The 27382-nt window shown below is 39.1% G+C and overlaps 1 protein-coding gene across 1 annotated transcript in view; it reads right to left on the bottom strand.

The window, feature by feature from the left end:
• KCTD8 (potassium channel tetramerization domain containing 8) overlaps positions 1-13774 on the bottom strand; it is an 87592-nt gene extending 73818 nt beyond the window's left edge. The window contains exon 1 of the mRNA XM_035552260.1: positions 12931-13774. Within this exon, the coding sequence (XP_035408153.1) occupies positions 12931-13774 (844 nt within the window). The remainder of the gene's footprint in view (positions 1-12930) is intronic.
• Between the last annotated feature and the right edge of the window lie 13608 nt (positions 13775-27382).

The raw sequence follows: 27382 nt of genomic DNA, 5'->3' as shown, positions 1-27382 counted from the left end.
CTTGCAATAGCTTTGTTATACAGCTACTTGATAATACAGTAAATAGCTTTTACCACTATTGCTGTTGTACAGTAGTAACGCTGTTATAAACTCATTTAATTGAGCAAAAATAATGACTGAGAGGTAAACACTGACAGAATTTTTTTTTTTTTTTTTTTAAAAAAAAAAGGTGAATTTTGGTTAAAATGTCGATTTCTGTATTGCTAAACCTCTAATATAACCACAGGATAAAGTAGTCGTCAAACAAGTGTGGTTTATTGCCAGTCACGAAGGTAAGAACCACCAAGTTTTCCAAACCAGCAACATAAACTTCAGTTCTATTCCCACTGTTTGACTGGTACTCAAAGTGCAGATGGAAATTCTCCCTGAACTTTTCTGAATTTTCTGAAAATACATTCAAGACTATATGCATTGATTTGGAGCTCAATTTTAGACTCATGCTATTCTCAAATCTGATTAATTATATGGTTCATTAAAAAGGATATCTGTTTTTGCTAGTAGCCTCACTATTGATTAAAAGAAGATAACTGTTTCCAAACAGATGTATTAAAGATTAAAAAAGTGCATCTTCTCAAACTTCAGAGTATTTTTACTGTTTTCAGAAAATAGCTAAGCAACCCCCCAAGCTCCTTTAAACATTTCATGCATCTTAAGTGTGACAACACAGATAGGCTTGCATGCAGTCACTTTGTCAATACTAATTAAAAATCAAGCGCTTTTACATAAGTCTAAAAAGCAATTTTTTTTTCCTAGGTGTTTTGTTTCCAGGTTACCTATTGCTTATAACACAAGCTTTTTTTTTCCTACTCCATATTTTGTACCCAAATGTAAAGAATATTTGGATCAACCTTAGTAAATTGAAGATTACTATTAAATTTACACCATTTCAGCAGCACCATTGAAGAAACTCAAATAACGTGCTTCATCACTGAATAAACATTTGCTAGGTATAACTCTTGCCTTCCTGGTGTCTTTGACCAGAAACCCTTGCTTTTCATGTATAATAATAACTCAAGGAGTTATTTCTCATGTATTTTGTGTCATAAGAAGTTCATGAAATTGCATGGAGGAAGGAGGAAAAAAAAAAAAGCCATGAATCACTGCCCTGGGATTTCAAGGCTCTGAAGCAATCCCGTGATGGTGGCCTGCCACAAGTCCTCGGAGGACATAGCTCTTGGCTTCTCTGCTTGTAGTCCCAGAAAGCAGGCAATTGCAAATTCCTTCCACCCATTGCTGCCAGGCCTGGCTTTAAGGTCCCTGGCCACCAACGTGGGACTCCTTCACAGGCCAGGATCCCATATCAGGCCCAGGACCCCCAGCAAGGCCACAGCAAGGACAGACTTCAGCTCCCCAGAGCCCAGCCCTGGGCCCCAGGCCTACACCCCTGCTCAGCCCACCTAGCCAAAGACACCGAGAGGCCCCCACATATTTTTGGCAGCAGGGACCCACATCCAGCTCGCCCCTAGTATGTCACATCCCTCACACTAAAAAACTAAAGCCTCTGAATAGACCCAAACATGTACTTGCACAGACCACGCAGGCTTTATTCATCACCTCCACAGCAAGAGGATTTAGGAATAAAGCACTGCCAGAGCTCAGCCACCAGGGATGTGATTAGACAGGCAGCATTTACCCTAATCTCTTCTACAGCAAGTGCCTTCTTCTTCCTGTAATTAAGTGTGATCACAGATGCAGTTATTTAGGGGCATAATTTCACCAATTTAGACACCAAACTACTTCCATTGCAGGTGGAAAATACAAGTAATGAAAGGGTGCAAGTGAAAATGTGAGTGTTGTTATGACTGGAGGCCAGGCTGATGGCTAATGATTATATGAATATATATAATCTTGGCAGGTTATGGGAAAAAACAAAAATTCAATCAGTACTCAAAATGTCACATACTAAATAACCCATAAATTTCTGAAGTTTGTATCTTATCTTATGGAGTTACAGCATTATTCTAAAGCTTACAGATATTGTTAGCTTTTATTCTCAATTTTTGGAGGGGGGATGATAGCTTAAGGATATACATTTTGTCTATCTTTGTCTATAACATTTAGAAATGCTATATTCATTTATTATATCCCCTGAGACAAACTGACAGCATGAAAAGATTTCATGTGAAAAAAGAAGATGGTCAGAAATTGATGTTTGAGTTATGGCAAAACTGAAACAGGTAGCAGCTATGTGTAGCTTTCTAAGGAATTGCTAACATAGAAAATTAAACTCTACAGGTATTAGGAAAGTAAAAATTGCAAGCGGGATTACAAATTAGTGTTCATAGTTATATTCCTTTCACATTTTTTGTTATCGTTTTAATATGATAAGGCATATGCACATACACAGATACTGACAGTTCCTGCTCTCAAGAACTGGTTCTGAGAATGGATGCCACTGAAAAAGGAAGGTGGGGGGTTTAACGCCAAAAATTTGGATACAAGAGGACAGATCCAACCTTACTTAAACAACTATCCTATTCTATCTTGCATCATATATAGCTGAATTGTTTTGATATTTTTTCCTGAAGTCCAAGTAGCTTCAGTAATATTGATCACACTCTTACAAGATTGCATGCAGTTATTTTTAGAAGGATGAAATGAGTGATATTTTTATTCCTAAGCACTGGAAAGAGACAAAAATAGGTGAAAAGGCAAGAGTAACCATGCCTCCACTTTGTTTCAGATCAACTAAAAAGCCACAGTAGGCATTAACAACAGAAATAGTAACAGCTGTCTGCAAACAACAATACTGAGAAGTAACTGGCTATAAATGGGTGACTTAAGAAAAAGGGAAAGAAACTGTCTTTATTAAGAAAGACTAGCAGAAAATGTTGTTTAGCTTTAATGCGTAGACAATACAGTGGAAAAAGACAACCCTGATAAATTTTCCAGACTTAATCTGCCTTCTAACACTTTTGTAGTTTGTTTTCATATTATTTAGTATTCGTGAATTCCAATGAGAACAAAAGAACCTTGGATTAAAGACCACAAGCATTACAGAATACTTCTACTTACACATAATAGATATTTATCATTACTCTGGAAGTTTTGCTGGTATGGTGGTTTTAGTGGAGATTTGATTAATAGGCAGGAAAAAAACCAAAAACATCTTGTTATAATAAACTTTTTAAGTTATGAAAACATATTGAAAAGAACTACATCATAGCTTTTTATTTATTTCTATAATGGGTATATATGCAATTCTGGACCTCTTTAAGATCAGTCATCCTTAAAATATATTTCACTATATACAAATATTGGCACCACCCCTTTTTTATTATACTTATAAAGGGTCAAATAATGCATATACTTCACAGACTCTCCAAGGTACATTCATGCTCTAATTCAGCTATTATGGAACACAGTTAGGAAGGAATAAGTAGATTTCTCTTTGGCATTTTGATATTAGAAATACTGTGAATCTAAACTTTCAAAATCTTTAGCTGAGCTCATGTTTTTTCACTGAAACTAGATATATTTGGAAAACAAAACCAAACTTGCATGTCCTGTCAATAAGGCATAATAGTTTAAGTACATGGTCCAGTGCATACCACTACCAAACTTTCATCTTGATGTGACTTGTATCCAGCCTAGTCTGAGCAGGATAAGAAAATTACATGCAAGCTTTAGATCCTCTGTTCTGGAGCAAGTGGTGGAATTGAGGCAATTAGCTGAACAGAAAGATGAAGGAAAAATGCAAAGCACAGGGGGAGGAGAGAAAAAGACAAATAGAAAAAAAGATGAGCAAGTCTGAGATGAGAAGCAAGTATGGAAATAAGCAGCAAACAGACAAAGGTGGAAAATGTTTAATAAACATCCTCTGGATATACTTACGTCAAACAGAAACTGAAAATCAGCCCTAGAGACTCTTACATCTCTCCAGGACAGGGGAGAATTAAAAAAAAATAAATTCTACTTTTACTAGGTGACATAGTATCCACTGAGCCCACTTATGGTTGTTTTTTCATATACAGCTTGTCATCATCAAGTAGGTAAATGAAATCAAGACAAGGAAAAGTGAACTGATCTTCCAAAAGAAAATTCTTCCTCTTAATAAGTTCGTTTATTCTGGGAAATTGCTTATTTGTGCAAAAGGACAAGAATACCTTGTGTTTGAGCATTTAAAATCACACTGCATATGTCCACTTTAATTCTTTTGTACCTTAAACTGCGACCATCAGATAGGATAGACATGGGTATTTCATTAGTAATCTGAATAAAGAAAGGAGCTTGCTAACTGCTGGGGAAAAACCTTTGAATCATGAACAATGTTGCCAGATTATATACCTCCGAGTATCATTAACCATGTATGTATACATGATACATATACCTATGCATATAGACATGCTTGCATTAGAATTTAGACATGAATTTCTTCTTATTATTTAACAAATTTAAAAAGCTTCACAGATATCCAAGAGCTATACAAAATATTTACTGGTTAAAAGCCTCTGGAATGATAACACACTTTAATAACTTCCACAGAATACACTTACATAGTTATAAACCTTGAAAGAACCTATGAACATCCATGTTCAAAAATGTATATACACAACAATTTCACTATTATCCTAAGTTGCAGAAGTCTGTTTACAACAAAATGTGACGAGTCCCTGAGCACCAACTCCTCTCTCTCTGGGAGTATTTGTTAATACCACTAAAGAGTAAATCCCAGTAAGGATGAAGAAGAAAAGATACAAAACACATCTGAAGGTTTTAACAAATAAATAAAATACACTGCCTGATTTCATTTCTGAATCACATCTTTGTGCTAATGCAAAGAGAACATCTCTATATATTATGTACAGTAAGACTGAATGCATGCTAAATAAAAAGCTGGAATATTTAATTTCATTAATAAAAAATAATGACGGTGTTGATTTCTCTTTAGTTTTTCATCCCTCTCTTTCTCCCCCAAAGGAAACATGCAGCATATCTACTTCTATGCATTAGTTACTCTTGCTGCATGTACTTGCACTTTGGATTGAGTTGTTTGTCTCCGGACTGTTATTCATAGTGTTGTAAAAGTGTTGTCGAATCCCCTTCAAAAGGAATTTCTATTACTTTTTTATTCTATAATCCATTATGGTTTTCCTTATTCACTAAGTGCATATCATTGAAACAGAAAAGAAGTCGGGCACAGTGTACACAAGCACTACAAAGTAAACCTGACAAGCACACATAGCCCAGAGGCAGCAGAAGCCGCCTGGAGGCGGAGGCAATCCCCCGAGGCAGTGGCTCCTGTCTCTGTGCCTCCTTTGCTCAGAGCCCCTGTAACAGAGTTCAGGAATATGAGAACAATGAGAAAGGGAACAACTGAATTTTGACCAGGAGAAATGGCGATGAATGAATCACTGAAAGCAGTCCTCCCACTGTTTATGGCCTGGCTGGCACCCATAGGGTAAAGAATGGGTAAATACGTTGCTCCCAACCTTGGAAAGACAAGATAGAAGTCATACCATAAATATGAAATAATACTTGCTTAAACATTTTTAAACCATTGTATTCATCTCTTCACTAAAAACGGGAAATATTCATTGACACCACTGTGATATTTACATGTGTGGTGAAGTCCTGAAAACATTTAGAGATGAGTTTACATAAGTGGAGTGGCACCTTGCAGCTAGATGCACCCTTTCATTTAAATGTCTTCTGAAACTAAACTATCAAAACGTAACAAAGTTTTGTTACCACATTGTGATAAAACGCAACCAAAATTGAATGGTTGCATTCAATTCTTTTGCAAGTGCCATGAAAATTATAAATCATCACTGCTTGCCTCCTGCCAGGATTTTGTGTACTAGAAACAATTATGACACTAAATAATTACTCATGTAATTTGAATTTCACTTTGATGTAAAAGACTAGTGCAAGACTATTTGGTGCTTCAGTCCCAGTGAAGGTCTATCTCGCAGCTGTGAATGGGGCTTGAGTGTGAGTTTCACACACTATTTGTATGATTAATCCCATTTAGGTTAAAAAAATTTAAACACTGAACAATCCTTAATGTGTATGAGGCAAAAGCTAAATATACAAAGGTCATTACTGATTTAAAAATAAAAAAATAGAAGTAATGCAAAATATTTAAAGAGACGTACTTAAACTCTACTGAGAATGATAATTTCATTTCAGACCTCGCACTTTTTTCTCCTAACATTTAGTTAATATATGAACTTTAATTAGAATATAAATTACCTCTTCTCAAAAAGAACATGCAGTTTTATCAAGCTAGAGTGAACAACCTCCCCAGGAAATCCATCATGAAGCATTTGATTTGCTAAAGAAAAATGAAGTTTTCCCAGGTAATTTTTTTAAAGGATTTTCCATTGGACTTGTGGCTCAATTTAAGAGCCATGATTTGAGAGTGCCATTACTATTCCTGCCACTTTAAGTAAGAAAAGTCTAGTGATGAGAAATGAAATAGTCATCCTCAGATACAAAAATATCAGTATCTGCTTGCCAAGTTAAGATGTTATCTGGTATAGTGACTCCAGCTTTCCTCAACAATTATATCAAGCCAAACAACCTCCAACCAAATAATCAGCCTGTGCTGTGGAAAAACCCTGTAAATATGACCTCAGTCAACTCAACTCTGTAATAGACTTCTTACATGACTCTGGCAGTAGAGTAATCCAAAAGTAGAGATAGAAAATGAGAGGGAAGACCAGAGCAGGGCCATGCTATTCCCTTCTGCAGAGACACCCAGGATGTGCCTAGCTGCTGAGAGAACAGAGCAATGCTGGCTAGGGGCTGTACCAGGCACCACGCTGGTCCTGGTCACCCCACAGGAGTGAAACGGATGCATACCACCTTCCATACTTTCCTTCTTTGTCCTAGATACCTGCCTCAGCAAAGACCTCACCCTTAAGCTGATAACACACCAAAATGTGACTGATTATTTCTGGATGGTTTGTTCAGATCATGCTGATGTTCAGCTGGGCCACAAAGAGTGCCCTTCTTAGGCTTAGGTTAGTGGAAACCACTTCAGTCTTTCCTCACGCCCATAGCATTTTATCTTTGAGAGCTGGCTGACAGGCTTTTCATTTCTGGGGAAATATGTTTAAACGCAGAACTGTGGCAGAAAGAGGATAACGTGAGTATTGTTGAGCTCCCTCTTTGTGCAGTGCTCAGTGAATTTTTGCACACCACACAAATTCTCATCACAGCATAATGAATTCCGTATTTGCTGCAACGGAGAAAAGCAGCAGTGAAATTACCAGCCATATCACACTGTGAAAGCAAATACGTTTCAAAATATATTTTATTAGCAGTAATGTTTTAATTTTAAATCATGATGTTGGAACAGTATACTATGAAAAACTTTTGTACACAAATTCTGTGCTTGAACAGTAGATAACTAGAAATTCATGTTGACAGTAAAGAAAAAAAAATAAGATATGATTTGCTCATTCCACTGTCAAAATGTAAACATTTCCCTGCAACCACTGTCATAAATCCTTGAAAATGCATGAAGTGATCTGACACCAAGAAGCAGTTTTCCTGCAAAATATTAGAGAACCAGCAAAGTCAGCTTCTCCAACATTGTAACTTCGTTCCCAACCAATGTATAAGAAGTATAAGTCTGGAATAGTTATCAAAACTAGCGTATTTCCATTTCCAAATACCAGAAATAATAGCTGCTTGTATCAAGGAATCTGTTACTCATCTAGTAGTGATCCTAGTATATAATACCAGGACAGATGTTTCCTCTGACAATCCCCAATTTTACTTTTAAAATACTGTGCAACAGTCCCAATCCTCAGCTCCAAACATTAAAGCGGTTATACAGTACTTAAAAATTTAACTTTATTTTAGTAAGAGCAGAATGTAGATATAATGATTAAAGCTCAATCACAAATCATTGTATTGAGTCTTGCATACTTCTATTTGAATTTAAGAAAAATCAAAAGGTTCCTGGTATCATTTTTAGTGCAGTGTCTTTACACACTAGCTGTAGAGAAACTCTGGTTTTCATTATTTATTGAAAAGCAGAATTTGTTCTAATTCCTTTTTAATTTCATATCTTAAAAAAATCAGTCCCTGAAATTGAGTCTGTAGATTGAAATGATGACTGAAATTAGAATATCAATTTCAGTAGTCCGGATTATTTCACTATGTCAAATGGTGGCATAAGGAAGATATTCTCATAATAGTAATTTATGACTGTATGCTTTGATTCATCCTTTTAAGTTCAGGGGCATACATTTTGGAAGATGACAAAATAAAGCATACTATTATTTATATATTTTTAAACAACATTAGAGTTAACTGGACTAATAAGCAGAATATCCTGAAGTTGTATGTCAGTTCTCCGAAGTCACAGGACAACTTACAAAGTCACTAAGTTCTAAAAAGCATCGTGCAATAGTCCTACCAGGACCAACATTCCTAGATTCTGATACTGTCAGAAATCTAAAGCTTTCCTACATCACATTTGTGATGCAGGGAGACGTGATGGATTAAATACACCAAAAATTTCCACTCAAATCTTTGAGACACTGATTCAGGCTCAGAAAAAATAGCCCACCTTCATGTTCCACAGAGAAGCAATATCCTTATTTTACTTTTGGTTTAGTCTCCTTTCTTTTCCAAGCCTAGCAAGTTCCAGGTATTCATTCCATACATAAAAAGGGAGGTTAAAAAAAAGTATCAAAGACACACTCCATGTAGCAAAAACACTACCAAATAGTGATGGATGAAGAGCAGCTTGGCATTGCCACAGAAACCACCCACAAGATGGATCTCCTGACACTGCTCCCTCAGAGCAGTTTAGGGTTACCTGCCAACACACCGCCCCCTAACTATCCCAGTCGGATGTTGAACTCGATTTGGCATTTACAGAACAATTAACATCTCAAACTATTTTACCTATGTTTTTTCTCCATGTTTCAATCATCACCTCCTGTTTTCTTCTCCTCTGTATTACAAAGATATAAACAATGAGGTGGTGGTGTGGTATTTTGTTTACTTGTTTGTTTTTGAGGTGGGAGTGGTTTTTCTTTTTTTCATTGTTTCCAACAGATTATTCCACTACTGATTATGAAATTATTAACACTTGTTTACAACAATTTCCAGATACACCAGTGTAATCTCTGCGTACTATGACTGAGGGGAAAATAAGTGCCATAAATTCATGCAAACATCACCTGTTATGAATAAAAATAAAAGACACGGAAACAAAATGTCACGTGAAACAGGGACATTGAAACAGAATACGACAGTTTTTTCATGAAATATTACTGTCTTCTTCTTACAGTATGCATGTCAATTCAGAGTGGATAGCTTCCAGTTGAGCATGATGCTCTCAACACCCATAAGTCAGATTGTGTAGCAGATGTTAAATGTAAAATCCATTAAGACCAATTAGATTCTACAGAAGAAAAAAATATAGTAATAGCGTGCACAGGCAATTCTACATTACACAATAGCACCAAGAGATACAGTGAACCACAAAAGAAAGGCAAAAGCTTAAAAATGTAAATTACACAAAATCGTTACAAAGAGACCTGCTAACAGGGTTTGCTAAGTTGTCTGCAGCCATGTGAAGTATGGTCTCCCTGCTTCTGGTCTCCCATCTCCATCGAGATGGAACTTCTGTGAGGGCTATCTCCTATGCACACCAACAGGTAATTAACTAAAACAGTGGTCCACATGATGGCCTGAAACTAACGCAGCAAAAGCGCTTCAGCCTCTTTCCCAAACTGCAGATGCGTTTCATACTGTGTTAACAGAACCAAATCACTCTCCCATGGGTTAAGGTCTGTAAGCTTCAATAGCCCTAGTCAGTCTTCAGGCTCTGAGCAAGTATAGCTCAGAGCTGAGCTACTGGGGAGAAAAAAAAGGAAAAGTGATGCACTCTAGTAGAGCCCTTTCAATACCACATTAAAAGCTACCAATTTTATCGGCCATTAGGAGACAGAGTTTGTAATAGATACATGGAACAGATCTGTTGAGCACTTTCCAGAACTGAGCCATCAATATGTAGTAATTGTGGAGACAAATGAAGCAGTCACTGCATAGGTGATAGTTTGCACACCACTGGAGGCAAGTAAATCTTTTCTCTTTTTTTTTTTTTTTTTTAAAAAAAAGAAGAATTATGCACACTAAGGAAGCCTGTCTCTCTATGCGTCAGGACATGTTGCCAAAGCCTAAAGCATCATCTCAAACAATCCCTGGTTCTTGAGTCAGAATTGAATCAAATAATCCATCCATGGATACTAAGCCATCTAAAAACTAACTAAATTATGTTTAGTACCCAGTGAATTTCATCTGTCACAACATTTCAGAAAGTGGAAATTATTTTCTTAAAAAGTGAGATGGTCTTTTCAATTCAAAATACAGAAGATAGAGATACACTAGAAACAGACCTGAAATCCATTTCCCAAAGCAGAGATTAAAGGCCACCTTTGGCCTTCAAATGTTCCTTAGTAGCTCGGGAAGAAACTCATTCAGCTTGTCCTGATCTAAGGCAATGGCTAGAATGTGTATATCCTCATGTATTTTTCCACACTTTCAGAATCGTCCACAAGTCCTCGGGAGAAACAGTTGGAGAGAAAACTGTGTGGCTGCTATAGAATTACAAACCAATAACTAATATAGCTGCTGGTCGCAGGTGTTCATGATGTGTACAAAGCTGTGTTTATGTGAGTGAATAAACAAATACGGTCCTGGCAAATGGTCTTGGAGAGACCACAGTCAGTAACCTTGACTAGTCTTCTCCCCCCGGTATACAGCAGCAGGGCAGGCTTTCAAGGTTTGCTGTCCCTTCAATGGATTCTTATGCAGGAGTCAGAAACTACAGAAAGCACCCAATCCATCCAGAGCCCTCCATTATAAAGCATTGTTTTATCAGAGACTCCATCAACTAGACATTCAGTCAGTTAAAAAGAAAAATAATCCCTAAGGCATTACTTCAGACATTATGCTCTGTCTGTTTCTCCTCCCATTTGGATGTTGTTTTTCTTTTTTGTTTGTTTGTTTATTAAGTTATCTCAACATTGCTACATTTTGGAAGAGTCTATCACATAATCATACAGAAATTTATAAAGTTACATTAAGCAAAGGTTGCCAAACTAGGCTACAAAAATTAAAATGTGTTCCCCTTCTTTTAAGCCTACTTTAGCTCAGCCATTGTTTGCACCCAGGATTAGAGAAAAATAATGACATTAGGCAAAAACTGAAGTTTTCATTTATCAAATTAAGTAATTAACTACCTGTTTTACTTGTTATAACACGGTAACCTGGAAGCCAAAAAAGAAATCGTGGTGTATAACATCCAATTCATCCCTGGCATGATTCCACATAAATCAGTGGCATTACACCGGGGATTAATTTGGAATGCTGATCTGAATTAGAGCACTGTTCTATACAGCAACCTCATCATAACACACGCAAAAGAATCCAAAACATTGTAAGCATCACAAATGCATACAAATAATTAGGCACATAAAAAATCTATGTCTGAGCAAACAGAACAGGCTATTTCATAGTCTTGATAATAACAGTAAGGAATTTCTACTATTTTGAAAATTAGTACGTCCCTTTTTTTCAGAAAGGAAAATTAATTAACACATATTTTACATGATTAAGTCCACCCAGAAGAAAGTAAAGCTCCTCCAACAACTCAGTTTTCACATCTCCTAATCAGATATGATCAGCTTGATGGGTTACATAATGAATCTTCAAAAGCTGTTTTAACATAGTTTTGAAGACTGAAGAACTGAAGTTTGTTCACCAAAGGGTGGTCACCACCTATATAACATAGAGCAACATGAACTATTGAATGACCTTCTCCTCCCAATAGAAAGCCATTCACATCTCCCTCCTCTATTAAATCCTGTGCACAGGTCCGGTTTTGCACACAGAACAGGTTGCTTCTGTTTAGCCCCACTCCTGGTGGGGTTTGGGTTTGTGTATCCCACCCAGGTGCTGATGGATGCTCAACAAAAGCGCTCCTCCTGCCCTCAGGCAGCAGGAGACCACACAAAGGTAGAAGGAACAAGGCAGGGGATGGAGAACAGCAGGGCTCCCTTCCCAAACACACCAGTAAGGTGTAAGGCTAACCTCTGCCTTTCAGAGACAGCTCTCTGCCAAGGGCTGGTGTTTTCCATCCAGCTGCTGTTTCAGCAGTCCAAATCCCTGCCCTACAGAGGGCTGAGTACTTTGCAAGACAGAAACCCTGCATTCTCCATCGCTTGATTCCCCTATTTGCGAGTGACCCGCAACCTTTAAGGCTACGCAGCGCCGACAAGCAGAGTTACTTAAGAGCTGCGTACACACCACGGAGTTTTTGTGTATACATTTGGGTTTTTTCCTCCCTTGGAGCCAGGCTCCTTCTTGCTCCCCCGGGACATGGCTCTGCCCTTGCTGCCCTCACCAGGAGCGCGCCCGCTGCCAGCAGCGTGCTTACTCCGCAGCTAACAAGAGCTGAAGGCAATGTAGTAATGAAATATTAAAAACCCTTCCTCTCTCCCTGCTCCAGCAGCGCAGTCCCCGCACCATGGAGCAGCGCAGCCAGCACTGGGACCTGCCACGATGCCCTGCGGGGAGACCCCGACACTGGGCAGGGGGGCTGCTCCTTCCCAGGGCACATTCGCCTCCAAAAGGTGCAAACAGCCCCGATTTCTCCAACTGGGTCGGGGGGGGGGGGGGGGGGGGGGGGGGGAGAACCGCTCCCATCTGGACTCCGGAGACATCAGTCAGCCCCGGGCTCTCCCCCTAGACAAAGTACTGTGGGGGTGACAATGCTTAAAGAGGGGTTGCAGCCCCATTTTTCCCCCAGCTACACGTTGCTGCGGGACAGCATGGCGTTTTTAGAGTATTTTTAGGGGGTGGGGGGGCAGCAAGGTGCTTTTGTTTTTTATTCAGGGGAGTGGGGAGGCAGATTTAAGCGGACGCCGCCGCGCACCCCCCCCCGGGGGCAGCACTTACTGAAGAAGATGTACTCGGTGTAGCTGCTCCAGATCTTGTCGTCCCTGTACTGGTTGATGAAGGCGGCGGTGCCGGTGGAGTTGCAAGCCACCATGTGGAAGCCCGCCTCGGAGAGCCGGTCGAAGGCTTGCTCCAGGTAGGTGAACTTGAGGTAGAAGCGGGAGGTATACTTCTCGGGGGGGCGGTCGGGGTCGCGGCTCTCGTTGAGGGTCTCGCCGAAGACCTCCTTGGCCAGGGCGATCCTGCCGCACACCATGATGCGGGCGACGCGGCGGAACTTGGCGTCCGCCTGGTTGTCCCGCACCGTGGTGTAGGAGCCGCGGTAGCCCACGGTGAGGAAGCCCGAGCGCTTGTCCAGCGCCGCCCGCTGCAGCCGGTCGCTGCTGCCCTGTGAGTTGCTGTCCTCCAGGTCGCTCTGGCAGCCCTCGTCGTTGAGCGAGCTCTGCTTGGTGACCTTGGGCGACAGCAGCTTCACCAGGTCGCCCAGCTGGAAGTACTCGGCCTCCCGCAGGAGCCGCTCCTTCTCGGGGAAGTGCTCGGGCAGCGCCAGCTGCTTGTCCCGCAGGTAATCCAGCACGTACCTGAAGAGGAAGCCGTCGCGGTCGATGAAGAAGCGCGCCCGGCTGTCCCTGGGCAGCTGGCGGGCCGCCGCCGGGCCGCCCCGGCAGGGCGAGAACATGGTGGCCAGCGTGCTGTCCGGGACGCTGAGCAGCGTGGAGTGCCTCGTCACGTACACCTGGCCCCCCACGTTCAGCTCCACCACCTCGGGGAACGGCGAGCCCGACGGCCCCGACACCATGTCGCTGATGGGCAGGATGCTGCCGCCCGCCTCCTTCAAAGCCATGGCTGCGAGCGGGCGGGCGGGCGGGCGGCCGCGAAGGAGGGTCTCCCTCCTAAAAAAGGCGACCTCCCTCCTTCCCTCCCTGCCTGCCTCCCTCCCTCCACCCACCCACCCCACCCCTCCTCCTTCCCCGCCGCGCCCGGAAGCGCCTGGACGGAGCCGCCGCTCTCCGGCTCCGCCGCGGGGCGCGGCGCCGGCCCTCACCTGCCCCGCGGCGCCCCCTCGCTGCCCCGCCGCCGGGACGGCCCTGCCCGGCCCTCCCTTGCCCGGCCCAGCACGGCCTGGCCCGGCCCCGCCTCGCCCCGCCCGGCCCCGCCCGGCGGCAGGGGGTCCGCAGCAGCCCTGGTCCCGCGGCCGAGCAGCCCCCGGAGCCGGCTGGCACTTGGCGAACCGCTGCCGCGCTGCCAAGCACAGCTCAGGGGAGAGCCAAGCCCCTAGCTCGGCTCCTCCCCTTCGCCTCGGCTGCTGGGTGGCTTTTTTGGTTCGCTTCGGATTATTTTTATTTATTTATTTGTTACCCCCGCTTAAAAACCTCTCAGGCTCCCCCCCTTCTGTCTCCCTTACGCTGCCGCGCCGCTCGGCGCTTGCAGAGTTTCACAGCCAGGATGACGGTGGTCCGTCCAAAAGTAGCATCCAGCAGGGTGCATATGACAACATATTTCACCGTATAATCAGCACGCCTTCACTGCGAGGGAAGGGGAGGAAATTGAGGGCATCAAAGAAACGGGTGTTCAGCCGTGCCGGTGGTATGGCTCTGACAGGCCGCGTTGGGACGCAAACGCTGCATGCATCGCCGGGATCCTGATTTTCAGAGCGCTGTGGCAGAAGCTCAACGCGATCTCTCACTTCACAACGGAATTGGGGTGATTCAGAACAGAAAAGAAAGTCAGCTGCCACCGGGATCCAGATGCCAAACACAGATTTTGTCTTGGAACACATCACCATCTGGATTGTTGGCTGTGTAACAACTAAATTTGTACTCTATTTAAAGAGTAGATTTTTTAATTTTTATTTATTTGTTCTTAGCCGGAGCCACAGCTCACCTGCATCCAGATTTCTGATGCATGTACTTTCAGTCTGTGCTGCTGGAACGTACTAGAGTGCAGACTTGTGCCCATGTATTGGAAGAAAGACGTGCAATTGCTCTTGCCAGTAGAAACTGAGGCCTAAAACTGACAGGATTTCTCAGACTCCTAGTGCCAGATCTAAGTGTGACTCCCTTCTGCTGGGTACTTCATGGCAACACTTTAATTTTTTATGATTCCTTACAAGTTAAGTATTCAAGCCTTGATTATGCCATATAGACACAGTAGCCCAGCACATTCATAAGTTAAATAACGGTCACACTTTAGTCTTCAGAAGACATCCATTCACAGGTAGATTCTGTTGCAGTCTGTTACCTCCTCACTGGAAGGTGCTGGTGAAGAAAAGGAAGTTTCCTTCAGCAGTCACCAGAAGCTCAGTCATGTTCCTCAACCTATTTAGAAAGAACTTCTTTAAATGCACTAGCACAGATATTTCTACAGCACTTCATTCCACCTGTCTTAGGTACCTCTTTCGAGGTGGAATGAATCAGTCTATGGTGCTACCATCTCCCTCCATTTGCTGTCGACAAACCTTACATATAATGTTTAGAGAGCACTCCTAAGTTTCACATGGCTAATGTTAGGGGAGGTGCATCCCACCTATCTGTTGGGTGGGGAATGTTGGAAAGACTGAGAGAAGATTTCTAGAAAACGAGGTTATGTTATGCTTCAAACTTAAAAATTACTTGGGTCTGAAAGGGCTTGTTATAAAGAATAAATGTACAGAAAAGATACCATTAGTGCCTCTTCTTGACCACGCGCTGAAACTGATGAATAGTTTTGAAAACAGGGATGACTGTAAGAAATTAAGCCACATTCTCTCTCTTTGGTTATTTGTTTGAAATGCTCTTGAAGGTCAGAAAAAATATTCAAACTGCTAGACAAGAAGAAAGCAGGGCATCATTGTTTATTGACCATTTTGTCACATATTTCTTTAGGTGGAAATCCTTAAGGTATGAGAGAAGACAGTTTCCTTGTCTTATTCTTGCCTTCAGGGTTTCTCTTTGAGAATTCAGTTGAAACATTTCTGCTAATTTCTAAGAGGACAGATTCCATACCTGCCCTCTTCTGTGTAGTATGGAATAATAATTTATCCATGTCTAAGACAACTTGTGCCAGAGCACTGTATGGCTGTGATGTTGCAGCATCACACCAATGAATGGCACTGAGCTGCTACCATACCTAGTGCAGTGCCATTAGCAAGGAAACAATTGCTTGTCTTTCTCATCCAGAAACACATGGCGACAGTAGAACTGTGTTAAACTTTCTCTCTACTGAGTTGTGTTTGCAAGGACGTAATCTAAGGATATGCAACTTGACAAATGTTAGAGTGAGATCATTTACCACGTAGGATTGCCCAAGTTTAGCAGGTTGCATAGGAGTCATGCATAAAACAAATGTTAACGTATTACTCAGGGAAAGTAGAAATTTCTTCTCGAGATTCTCGGGGCGGGGTGGGGGGGGGGGGCGGGGGAAGGAAAAATGAGTCCTTCATTCTTCCAGGCTGAACAGCCATTGTCTGAAGCACGGGAAAAATGACCATACTGAATGTTTGCAGTCGCTTCTGTATTAAGCTCCTGTATGCTTCCAATTGTTTGGTCAGCTTATGGTTTCCTCTGTGAATAAGTACATTCTATGCCCAACAATGCGTATGTCTGGGTCAATGACCAAACCTCATATAAATTTCAGAGGTAATTTTACATGAGAATGGGGCAGAGAGAACATATTTGTGCTATATAGGATAAGAAGCCTCTTCTTGCTTACATATGTCCCAACAATGTCCTGCAGTACCATGTGGGTGAAGCCTGAGGCCAGTTCAACAGAAAAAAGTAAATGTGCAAGTACATAAGTAAATTTCCTTATGCTTCAAATGGGTGGTGGTGTTTGATTCCTAAAGCAGAGGGGGAAAAAAGATGCAGGTGAAATCAGGAAAGTGATTTCGGGGAGCATTTTAAGATAGGGCAGAAGACCTCATGTAGGCAATAATTTCTGTCTGAGATTCGCCAGCCCTGGCCTTAGGTAGGCACACTGGTGCAAGCAACAGACAGCAACAACAGCCCCTGGGAAAGCAGTCAGCCTGGACAGACACAGGCAGACCATATTCCTCAGTGAAAAAGCTTCCTTTTACCATAGTCCTTCCTGCCGTGGAGTCATTCCAGGTGCTGGCCTGATCAGGCTACATGATAAATCCAGACTTCTCCGCGACGATCATGCTGAGAGGGGAAAGTAGCAGAAAGGAGGGGCAGGGAGATCATCCAGACTGTATCATCCAGATCAACTGGGTCATCCTTATGAGAAATTCATATAGATACAAGCACGCGTTTACTGCTGCTCAGACTGCTCAGTTCTGAAATGGAAATCAGGATATTAGGGACTAATACATTTACTTGGCTTATTGCTCTGTCAGTTTTTGAACTGATAAAGGTTTACACCTGTAAATTTTTTACACCTGTAAAAGGTAAGTTATTTACATTTTAGAAATGTTTCTGTAATCTCTGTTATGAAAATATATTTGGTTAAAAACTGATAAATAAAATATTTAAGGTTTCTGAGAAGAGTGCTGAAGGTGACAGTTACCTTCACAAGTGACTTGTCCCCAGACAACAGTTAAGATTAGAACATATGTTTTAAAGATACATTTCAACATTTTTTAAAAATAAAATTTTAAAAAAAAAAAGTTCGCTATTACTATCCATGATGGTTTCTGCTGTTAGTCTTATTTTTACACAGTTGAATAATACAAAATGAAAGATTCATAACCACTTTTCAAATTAAATTGCAAAATACATCATATTCCCCTAGTGAAAATGAACAACAAAGTAGAGGATAACATGTAGGAGAAGAACAAACAATGAAATTGGCTGCTTAATCAGAGGTTCTTAGAGAGAAAATTATGAAAACTCTGCAATCCCGGTAAGTGAATAAATTAAGTGAACTTTTTTTAGCAAGAAGATCTTCTTGCTAAATCTTCTGGCAGATTTCCAGTGAAGTCAAAGGGAATTGTTTCTCTGTCCGGAATTGCAGGATCAGGCAGGAAGAGCATCAATCAGAAAAAGTTCCAGATGATTACAATGGGAGGGTCTATAATAATTACAGAAATCACCTGATAAGCATTTAGGAAGATTATGATGTCTTTCAAAAACTCATCAGCCCCCCAAAAATGACATTAAAATTGTAGACAAGTGTGTGACAAACTGCCAGCAGAATTGGATTTCTCACTCAGTAAGCCCTAAAAGAATTGGCTGCTTTCATGGTTCTCTCCTCTTTTTGTTATAATTTCTGTCATTTTTCTGGTTATTAATATTTTTGTATTAAGATGTACATCTTTCTTGTTCTGTGTTGACACAAATGCAACATTTCAACGAAATGGTTGTTGTTTTGTTGTTGTTATTGTTGTTGTTTTCCTAAATACTGTAAGCTTGTCAGGTTTCCATCCATCTAACAGTGGTCAATTCAGTATATGGATTGTATTTGCTTCTTCTTGGGTCTTCTCCTTACTACATTTTCCTTCTAGTCCTGAATCCACCTTTTATAACCTTAGAAGTATTTCTATGTAATGTTTCGTTATTCCAAAATGATTAGAGCTCTGTCATACAAAAATTTAGAAATAATTTTATTCATGTGATTAATTCTCAGAGTTAAGCAGAAGCACACATGTAAACTTAGTACTGTGAGAATTTGTACATTCAGGACCTAAACAGCATTGCGAGTGTACACAACATTTCATACATTTAAATGAGTATTATAGATTATTTAGTTGTACCGCTGGGACTGAAATCAGGAGAAACTAATCTGCACACTTGATTCTGAGAATGTGGGAACTTTGTTCTTTACAGTCTGTAGTAATTGATTGCTCTAATGTAAGATGCATTTTGAAATGTACCTGCTGGTTATTAATGTTTCAGAGATTATACATTCTCAGGAAAAATAAAAAAAAAGATTTGGTGAGAAGTTTTTTTTTTTTCAGTCAGGTTAATCAGGAAGAATTTAGCAAGTTTTGCTTCTCAAGGGCTGGAAGTTTTAGTCACTAAGAGCTAACATACCTGTTTTATTAAAGTATTTACAAAGATTACCAGTGTTAAATCAGCTCCATTGTACTGTGGCTGAAGTGAGTTGTTTGATTTATTCATTGCAACAACTGGACAAGCTTTACGTGATGAGTTCTTGGGGTCCAAAGTCATCTATGGAAGTTAAAATAAGCTGGGTCTTTCATACTGTAGCTGTTTGAAATGTTCCCTATACTATGTTACAGTATGAGAGAACACACACACAAGAAGAATAACCCCAGGAATTATAAACCAGCCTTGCTTAATTACAATATTTCAACTGTATTATTTTATCCAAACAAACATGAGAATAATTTGATGTTTGGTGTTACTGGACTCGTTACACAAAGAATGCACAATTTCTTTTGCTTCATTAAGATTAAAACATAGTAGAAAATAATATAGCACTCTGAATTAGCATACCCAGAGTATTTAAGCTCTTGGTTCCTTTTCAAAACAGAAATGTGTCTTCTTTGTGAATTTACACTAACCTAAATCTAGCTAAATTCTAGCTTCACTGGAGCAAATTTTACATTTAGCATACTCTGCATCTAACCACCTCATAGTAAGAATGTGTTAGCTCGTTGTTAATTAGGCCTAATAGCCTGGACAGTTATGCAAGTGTAACCTGGGTATAAGGACATTTTTCTCACTTTTCTCAGTGTAGTCTGTATTCAGCATTTGAATGTACTATTTTTTTCCGTCTTCTTTCATTTATCTGTTTAAAAAACCCTCTTTTAAATGTTGATCAATGTGAAGCGATCTCCATAAAAATCCTGTGTATTGATGTTCTGCTCAGCTGCTCATTTCTTTCTTATTCTCCAGCAGCAATTTTCCAAAGCCTGCTAAAATGAACAGCCTGACAGAACACACATATATCTGGCACAGCAGTGTTTCATTATAGTGAAGTTAGGTTATATTTCATTAACACCTGGCTCCTGAATATTAAGTTTATATCATCCCCTTAATATAGCAACAGATATTATGCAGCTATGCTCCTTTTTGCTATTGTCCAAACAGGGAACCTCATATTCTCTTGCTGCCATTTCTTTATGAACATAAGTCGAGTTAAATCCAGAAGCATCAGGAACCGATAGCACATATGGGTGCTGGATTGTGCATATGGGTGCTGGAGCAGCTAGAGTCTGACTGTAACTGTTTTGTCAATGAAAATTCTGATTTTTCTGTTTTTCATAGATTCTACATAATCACAGCTCCCTTTGGCTTCAGCTTGTGTTTGTGGTATTCAGGAGTTCTTATAAGTAGGCACTTAGTGTCTGAGTGGGTATATACCTATAGTCTAGCACATGGAAATTAATGCAGCAGTGTTTATTTCAGGAACTCCCTACAGTGGTACAAATTATGGCTCCACTAAACTCGGTATAGATTTTTCCTGTTTGCTGTAGGTTATCTAATATTGGAATGGATGATGATAATGATCTTTTCCTTCTTCATTAAGGTAGAAAGTATCAAAGAAAACATAATGCACAATACTTCTGCAATATAAGATTATACTTGAGTCAAATGCACAAACCCAAGAAATGTCATGTTTCTGGTAATATCACAGCTTGCCATATTGTACATCAACACTGCTGTTGGATGAGTCAAAAAGGATGTGTCAGACAGGGCTCTTATTCTACAAAACACTTAAGGCCAGATCTATAACAGGATATACAAGACCCTATCATGATACATTGGAGTTAATGTGAGTGAAATGCCTAAACAGGAGGTAAGTGCTTCAATACTTGGGTCTGGACATATAGAAACTTTTGCAATAACAGCAAAAAAGAGCCCCAATGGATATGATGAGATGGATATTCACATGCTATGCAGGATCAGAGATTATACTAAGTCTTTGCTTCTCTGTCAGTTATACTGATGTTTCATTAGTATGAAACAATATTTATATAGAGCATAAAATAATAATTCATAATGCTTTAAAGCATACTGTCTACTCATTTCATCCTGAAAGAGACAAAATTACATAGTGAAATATGAATTTCTGTTTTGTTTCTTCTGTATATTTTTTCTTCTTTCTTTGTGTACTTGATACTTTCTTCCTAACATTCCTTTGAAGAACAAAATCAGAATATAAAGATAGAATTTCTTTGTCATGCAGGGAGTTGCATTCACAAAAGCAAGCTGTGGAATGGATTATAATGATAAATTAATGATAGCTTTAAAGCAGAAGAAAAATTATGAAAGTGACAAGGCTTCAATGAATAGCAAAGTAAATTTACACGTGAATGCAAAAATCAGTATTAACTACTAATAACAATGTGCATTTGATTTTTCAGCCAACAAAATTGTTGTCACTATCAAAATAACATTAATAAAAGCCATAAAGTAGAAAGAATAAAGTAAATTTTTTTTGTGTATGTGTGCTGGACTGACCAAAAGGATTTAGAGAGGGCTACCTCCCATTTCTGAGAGGACAATAAAAAAAATGAAGTTGGGATTTTCACAGGTGCTATGGAAAATAGAAAAAAAAAAAAAAAAACAGACACAAAACCACACATATAAGGGGACAATAACACCAAGAAAGGCATATTTCAGTAGAAACACTGTATGATGGTTTTCTCCTTACCGTCTTGCTATAGTTTATGACCGTTCATGTTGTGATTGACACTTTTTTATTTGTTAGAAAAGAACCTCCTTATCAAGCGTATATGTATGTATTCTTTATGATAAAGTATGTCAAGTAAAATGTTGTTAACTAACTGTAAATAACGACTTCACTGTTACAAGGTTTTTATATCAAAATAGGCAATTATATCATGTATATATTGATATACATATATTCATTCCTGCTGACATTTTCTGATTTAATATATAGAGTGGAGGGAGGAAAGACTTCTAGAAATTACCTGAGTGCACCAGTACTCAAGTGTTTATTTGTTTTCTACCTTCATAAGAGTATCTTATGATCGATAAGGTAGTATCTTATAGTCAGCTGAAGCCAAACCCCTCCCAAATATGGCCTCTCTAACAATTGTATGCATAGAGATGATGAAAACAAAAAATAGAGTAAATGCTAACAGGAAAATGTACTTTTGTGGTGGAAATGTGCTATGTAAGAGATTAATGGGGAATTTATAGACATTAATATACGGTAATGTAAGCTCAATAATAAAAGGTTGTTAAAATGCCTGTATAAAATGGAAAGAAGTCTAACAAAGTAGGTAGGAGAATGAGAGAGCTAGTCATATGAAGAAAAGTAGGATATTACAGGCATAACTTAAATATGGCTTGAAGATTACATTAACTGGGCTATTAACAATGAAAGATATATATTAGATGAAGGCAGCAGAAATGTGAAATAGGAAGTCTGTGAAATGGGAAGCCTGTACCTTCCTTATGAGCAACTACTCTTATGAATGAAACTACTTCATCCCCCTTTACTTGGGGGCAGAGGACCTGGAAAGGGGTATAAACTGTTGTTCTATCAGCTTAAATTGGCCATCCAATTCAATGTGGAGAGCCCATGCCATGAGAGAAAGGTTTCCTTTTTACTTCTTTCCCATGACAGGTGTTCATATTGGCACTGATTCACTTGTTCTTCAAGTGAAGAACAGCAGCCACCTGACAATTCCTGAGGCTTTGGTGTCATTAGGGGTTGAATTTGAATAGGTCTCAGAGAATAAACTAGTTACAGAAATATTGTATATTCCGCCTTCTCCAGAAAGAACAGCTCGAGTGTGAAATGACTGAGGAAATGAAAAGGCATATGGAAAGGTCAAGAGAGCTTTTGGAGTAATGGGAGATTTTCTTAAACTAGTCATAGATTTGAGAGAATCAAGTGGAAGAAATGAAGCTAGTAGCGTGTATGTGGAGATAAAACACAGCTGCAGTTTTCTACATAATAAATTTTAAAATACTTTGAGCAAAAATACTGCTGATAATCACAAAACCTACAAATGTGGAGAAGAAGTATGGGGGATGTCAAGCTTAAACCTGAAATTAAAGCTAAAAATAGAGGTGAAACAGAGGTATGTCCTATTAAACATCAAAATGCAGGAACTAATAATTAAAATACAAAAGGTTGAGGTACTAGGGAACTCAAAAGATAATTCAATACAATTATTGAACATACTAAAGGTAGCTGGTGCTGCAAGCAAGGAATAAATGTAATATAAATACTTATACATAAAATATTAATAAATTATTGGAATTAAGAGCAGAAACATTGCCACACAATTTTGGATTTGACGAATAAACCTTGTATTGTAAATTATATTAACATTGATTTCAGTTTTATGTAGCATACCTTATATTAAAATTCATGAAACTTTATTGGTTTTGTTAATTTTTCCTTCTGCTGGAAATTGGGAATTGAGGGATCATACTCCTAAAACAACAAAACATTCGAATCCTCAAACTGACTCTTTTGTCTTTTTAGACTTTATCTGTTTTTTCTTTGTGTATATTCCGAATTTTTCTTAAATTGAGGTTGGCAGCCTGTGCTCCATCAGCTCTTGGGGTTCACCAAAATGTAGCTAAGGTAAGCAGAATTAATACTGACCTAAAACTAACAATAATTCTCAAATATTTTGGTGCTGTGCAGCAAATTACTTCAAACACCTTTTGTAACTGGATTGGAGAAAAAGCAGAAAAAAACCTTCAGTATAATTTGGTTGGATTATTTTTTTTCAGAATGTGACCTACATGAATACTTACACCGATTTTCTTGGTTTTATTCCTATCTCCCAAGCTGATGACAGCTTCTGATGTTACACACCAGAACAACTGCATTTCTCCAAAGTGAAATACATCTTTTTTTTTTTTTCTAATATGCGTGATAGAAAAAGAATTGTGCTAAGCTGTAATATGCTAAATGATCAAATTCTAGTAATTTAACCTAGTGAGACTTCACTGTGTGTAAATCAGTAGAATTTGGCCTCTAGAATCATGTGTATCTCTGGGAGAAAAAGCACGTTTTTTTCCAGTAATGTTAAACATGGAATGAGTGTAGCCAAACTTTGCACGTGTGGAAGGAATATGGTCTCAACCAATTTATTCATCCTATAGGCATGATACTGTAACATATAATTAGATTTCTACTGCATAGTTAATCATAGAGGCTGGTTTCAGATGAAGTACAGTGTCTGGCTGCCATCCATGCATTTTTACTGTGTTAAAAGAAAATTTGTTGATAGTGTCAAATTCATATTCATGAATATCTGTGGTTGAGAGTGCCCTACCTAGGAACACATAACACTACATTTTTATGGTGCCATGATCAAAGGATCAACACATTTAAACTCTTCTATTTGTAAAGAGGTAGAGACAGAACACCTTTTTTGGTCTTCTTGAAAGCTTCCTGGTTTAGTTTCCTCATGGTTATGTTAAGAGTTACCTCTATTTGTTCAGCGATGATAATGGGCTCAGGACATAGATCAGAACAGACATTGGCCACGGGAGCCTACAATTCAAGACTGATAATAAATTATGTGGTGGACTGGGTGTATTCCTAATAGAGCAGTGCATCAAATATATTTTCATACTGATGGGTAATAATACTTCCTAAATAATTGATTAAGGCTACCTGGTCATTGGGAGGCATATTTCCAGGGAAGAAAATGATTGCTTTCCATAGCATGGAAGTCACTTTGGAAGAAGGCACCTTGGTGTTCCACTGATCTATAAGAATAACCATATGGGGACACTAAAGGAGAATGCAGCAGAATAGGATGGCAGAGCCGAGATTTATCTCCTAGAGACATAGAAGGTAAAGAAATTGAATAAAATCTAGGCCTCCCTGAAATCTCTTGCAAAACTCTCATTTACTTTGGTAGGATTTAGTCTAGGAAATCTAGAGTTTATCTTTAAGCTCAACCAGAACTCTGATTTAAAAAAATTCCAAGTAGACAAATTCATAGTTATTAAAACGCAGAACAGTAATCTAAAGACTTTAACCCTGATATGAAATAAGTTACTTTACCATCCTCAGCCTTTTTTAGACCAATGCTGGCTTGAGGGGATTTGTTACACTTGGATGAAATATCTGAGACAAAATGCTCAATGAATCATGCAAAAAAGCAGTGAAAGTGCTGGGAGGTGCAGAGGGAAAGATTGCCTGTTAGGGGCTTAAATAGAAGGGAGAGTGGAAAGGAATCATTTTTTGAACTCATAAAAATATCACCTGAAACAAAAACCTCCAGCTCTACAGAAATATACTCTAGAGACTTTAGGGAAAACTAATTTTAAATGCTGTTTTTCCATGTCTTCTTTTATAGAGGTTTATGTCTGATCTACAGCTATTAATGATGAAACCCTCCCATGTTAAGAAGCAGTACTGGGCCTATGTACTCCCTAAATCTCACTTAAACCTTCCAAATTGGGTGTAAGCGAGCCAATAAAATGCAGTGCACTATTGTGGATAATACCAGAGAGCACATTTTCAAGTTTTTATAATGAGATAGAAATACAATTTATATTTTTTCTTCAAATGAGCAGTGAAATGCTCTCACCATGGGTCAACAATGCCCCATTGTTTTGTTATCACCTGCATGCTTTAGGCAAATATTTCATTTCATATTCAGTTGCTATACTGCATAGGCTTGTTATATAGAGAGTTGTCTGAGTTAGGTTACATTTATATTCAAATGACAAGTCATGATTCATTTTTTAAAAGACCCTTTGATAGCACTAAATAGCCTGATTAGAAATATATCATTATGGTACATTATGTCAACCAAATCTTTATAAGGCAGCATTCAGACTGGCTTTAATGTTTATCTTCAGTGACGTCCAGAAACGGAGACTGAAGCCAAGCATGGTCATGCCGAGAATGGAAATTTGAAAAGTCTTTTTCATTTATAATAAACACACCCAGCTGGGATCACAGCTGCTAACTAGGGAGCCAAAGCTCTAGCTTCCTGCTACCTGGGAGGGTCTAATTACAAAACCACCTAGACCGGCTCTCAAAACTACAATAGCAGGGTCAGGAGTAATTTAGGCATGGGCCAGAACGCTATCAAAATAAGGCATCTGAAACACCACCATATCACTAAGCAGTGGGGATATTTTATACAGTAATATAAATCCAAAGAGCTATTAAATGAAACTGAAGTAATATGCTTCCAGGGGTATTTAACTTCAAAATCCTATTTGACCCAGTGTGCCTGATCTCCTTTTACAAAGCCATTTGGAAGACAAACAAACAAATAAATAAATAAATAACAGGGGAGTTAAAAAAAGAAAAAAGACACCGATAGAAGTCGAAGTTTAACACTTAAACAGAAAAACATATTTTAAATAAGTCCAACTTATTTAACAGATCTTATTAAGTGAAGATCTAGAAAATCAGATAGAAAATACTCCATACAAGTCCATCTTCCTTATTCTTATTGTAAGAACAAATGCTATAATAAACAAGGAAGTGTAATTGTCTTTACTATATTTAGACATTCTTGTAATTGCACTTCAATTTCCTGTATTTGGGGAGATTTTAAGGTAGTACAGGAAAAAGATTTTATAAAAAGTAAAAACTGAATGTAATTAGTGAGTAGTGAGATACAAATATGGAACAGTAGTTCCAATAGGCCCCCTACTCCAGGAGTTTGCAATTGTTTTCCTTTGTTTTGTGTGTATCAATAACCATGTTTCTTTATACTTCTAACAGAAATGGCCGGTCTCTGTCAGCCCCTTTTCTCCATCATCAACATTATATCAATCAGGTATATTTTATCATGGAATTTTGACACACAGCTTTCTATCTGACAATTAAATCTATATTATAGACTGAATTTGCCTTCAAGGTTCGCTGATTAAATCAGTCAGTTTTATCTTTCCCCTCTCAGTTCATTTCTTCCTGCCCTTTTTTTTTTTTTTTCATTTTTCCTAGTGTAGGATACAGCTTGCCATAAAGGCTTAAAAATAGAAAGTTTAATTATTATACATGTATTGTACTGTATGGAAGCAAACCAGTGAACTTCCAAATATGACACTTAAAGATAATAATACAAATTGAATGTTTTTTACCCATTAAATGATCTTTCCTGCATGGTTAGAATATCAGTGAGGTAATTAATCAATTAGCAAGTGATGAATGGCAGAAGATAATAACCAACTGGACAATGCATGACATAAAACATAAGATGATTCAATTGTATATGGTCAGGTTATAGATCCTTTGGATTCACACTTACACCCCATGGTATCTAGTACTGTTGCCATGTATCAGACTGGTTTGAACAAAGAAACAACAAATCCAGAGCTGAGGTGAGCTGTGGGGCTGAGTGCACCTAGTCCTTGGAAGAGTAGAAACAGAAAAGTCATATTTGGGTTTTCACTGGTTTGCTTATTCTCTCTGGCTTGGAGCCAGCTGGCTGTGGCCAGTGGAGAAAATTTTTGTAAGAAGGGAAAAGCCCTCCTCTTCCTCAGTCTCCCCACTTCCTTCTGGACCTGCATAGTAGGAGGAATGAAGAAAGGACAGAAAATTGTCACAGAAGAAATTAAGAAGTTGTTATTTTCTTAGC

This window comes from Cygnus atratus, chromosome 4 (assembly GCF_013377495.2).
Source record: "Cygnus atratus isolate AKBS03 ecotype Queensland, Australia chromosome 4, CAtr_DNAZoo_HiC_assembly, whole genome shotgun sequence".
Classification (NCBI taxonomy): domain Eukaryota; kingdom Metazoa; phylum Chordata; class Aves; order Anseriformes; family Anatidae; genus Cygnus; species Cygnus atratus.
This window is presented reverse-complemented; position numbering and strand designations above follow the sequence as displayed.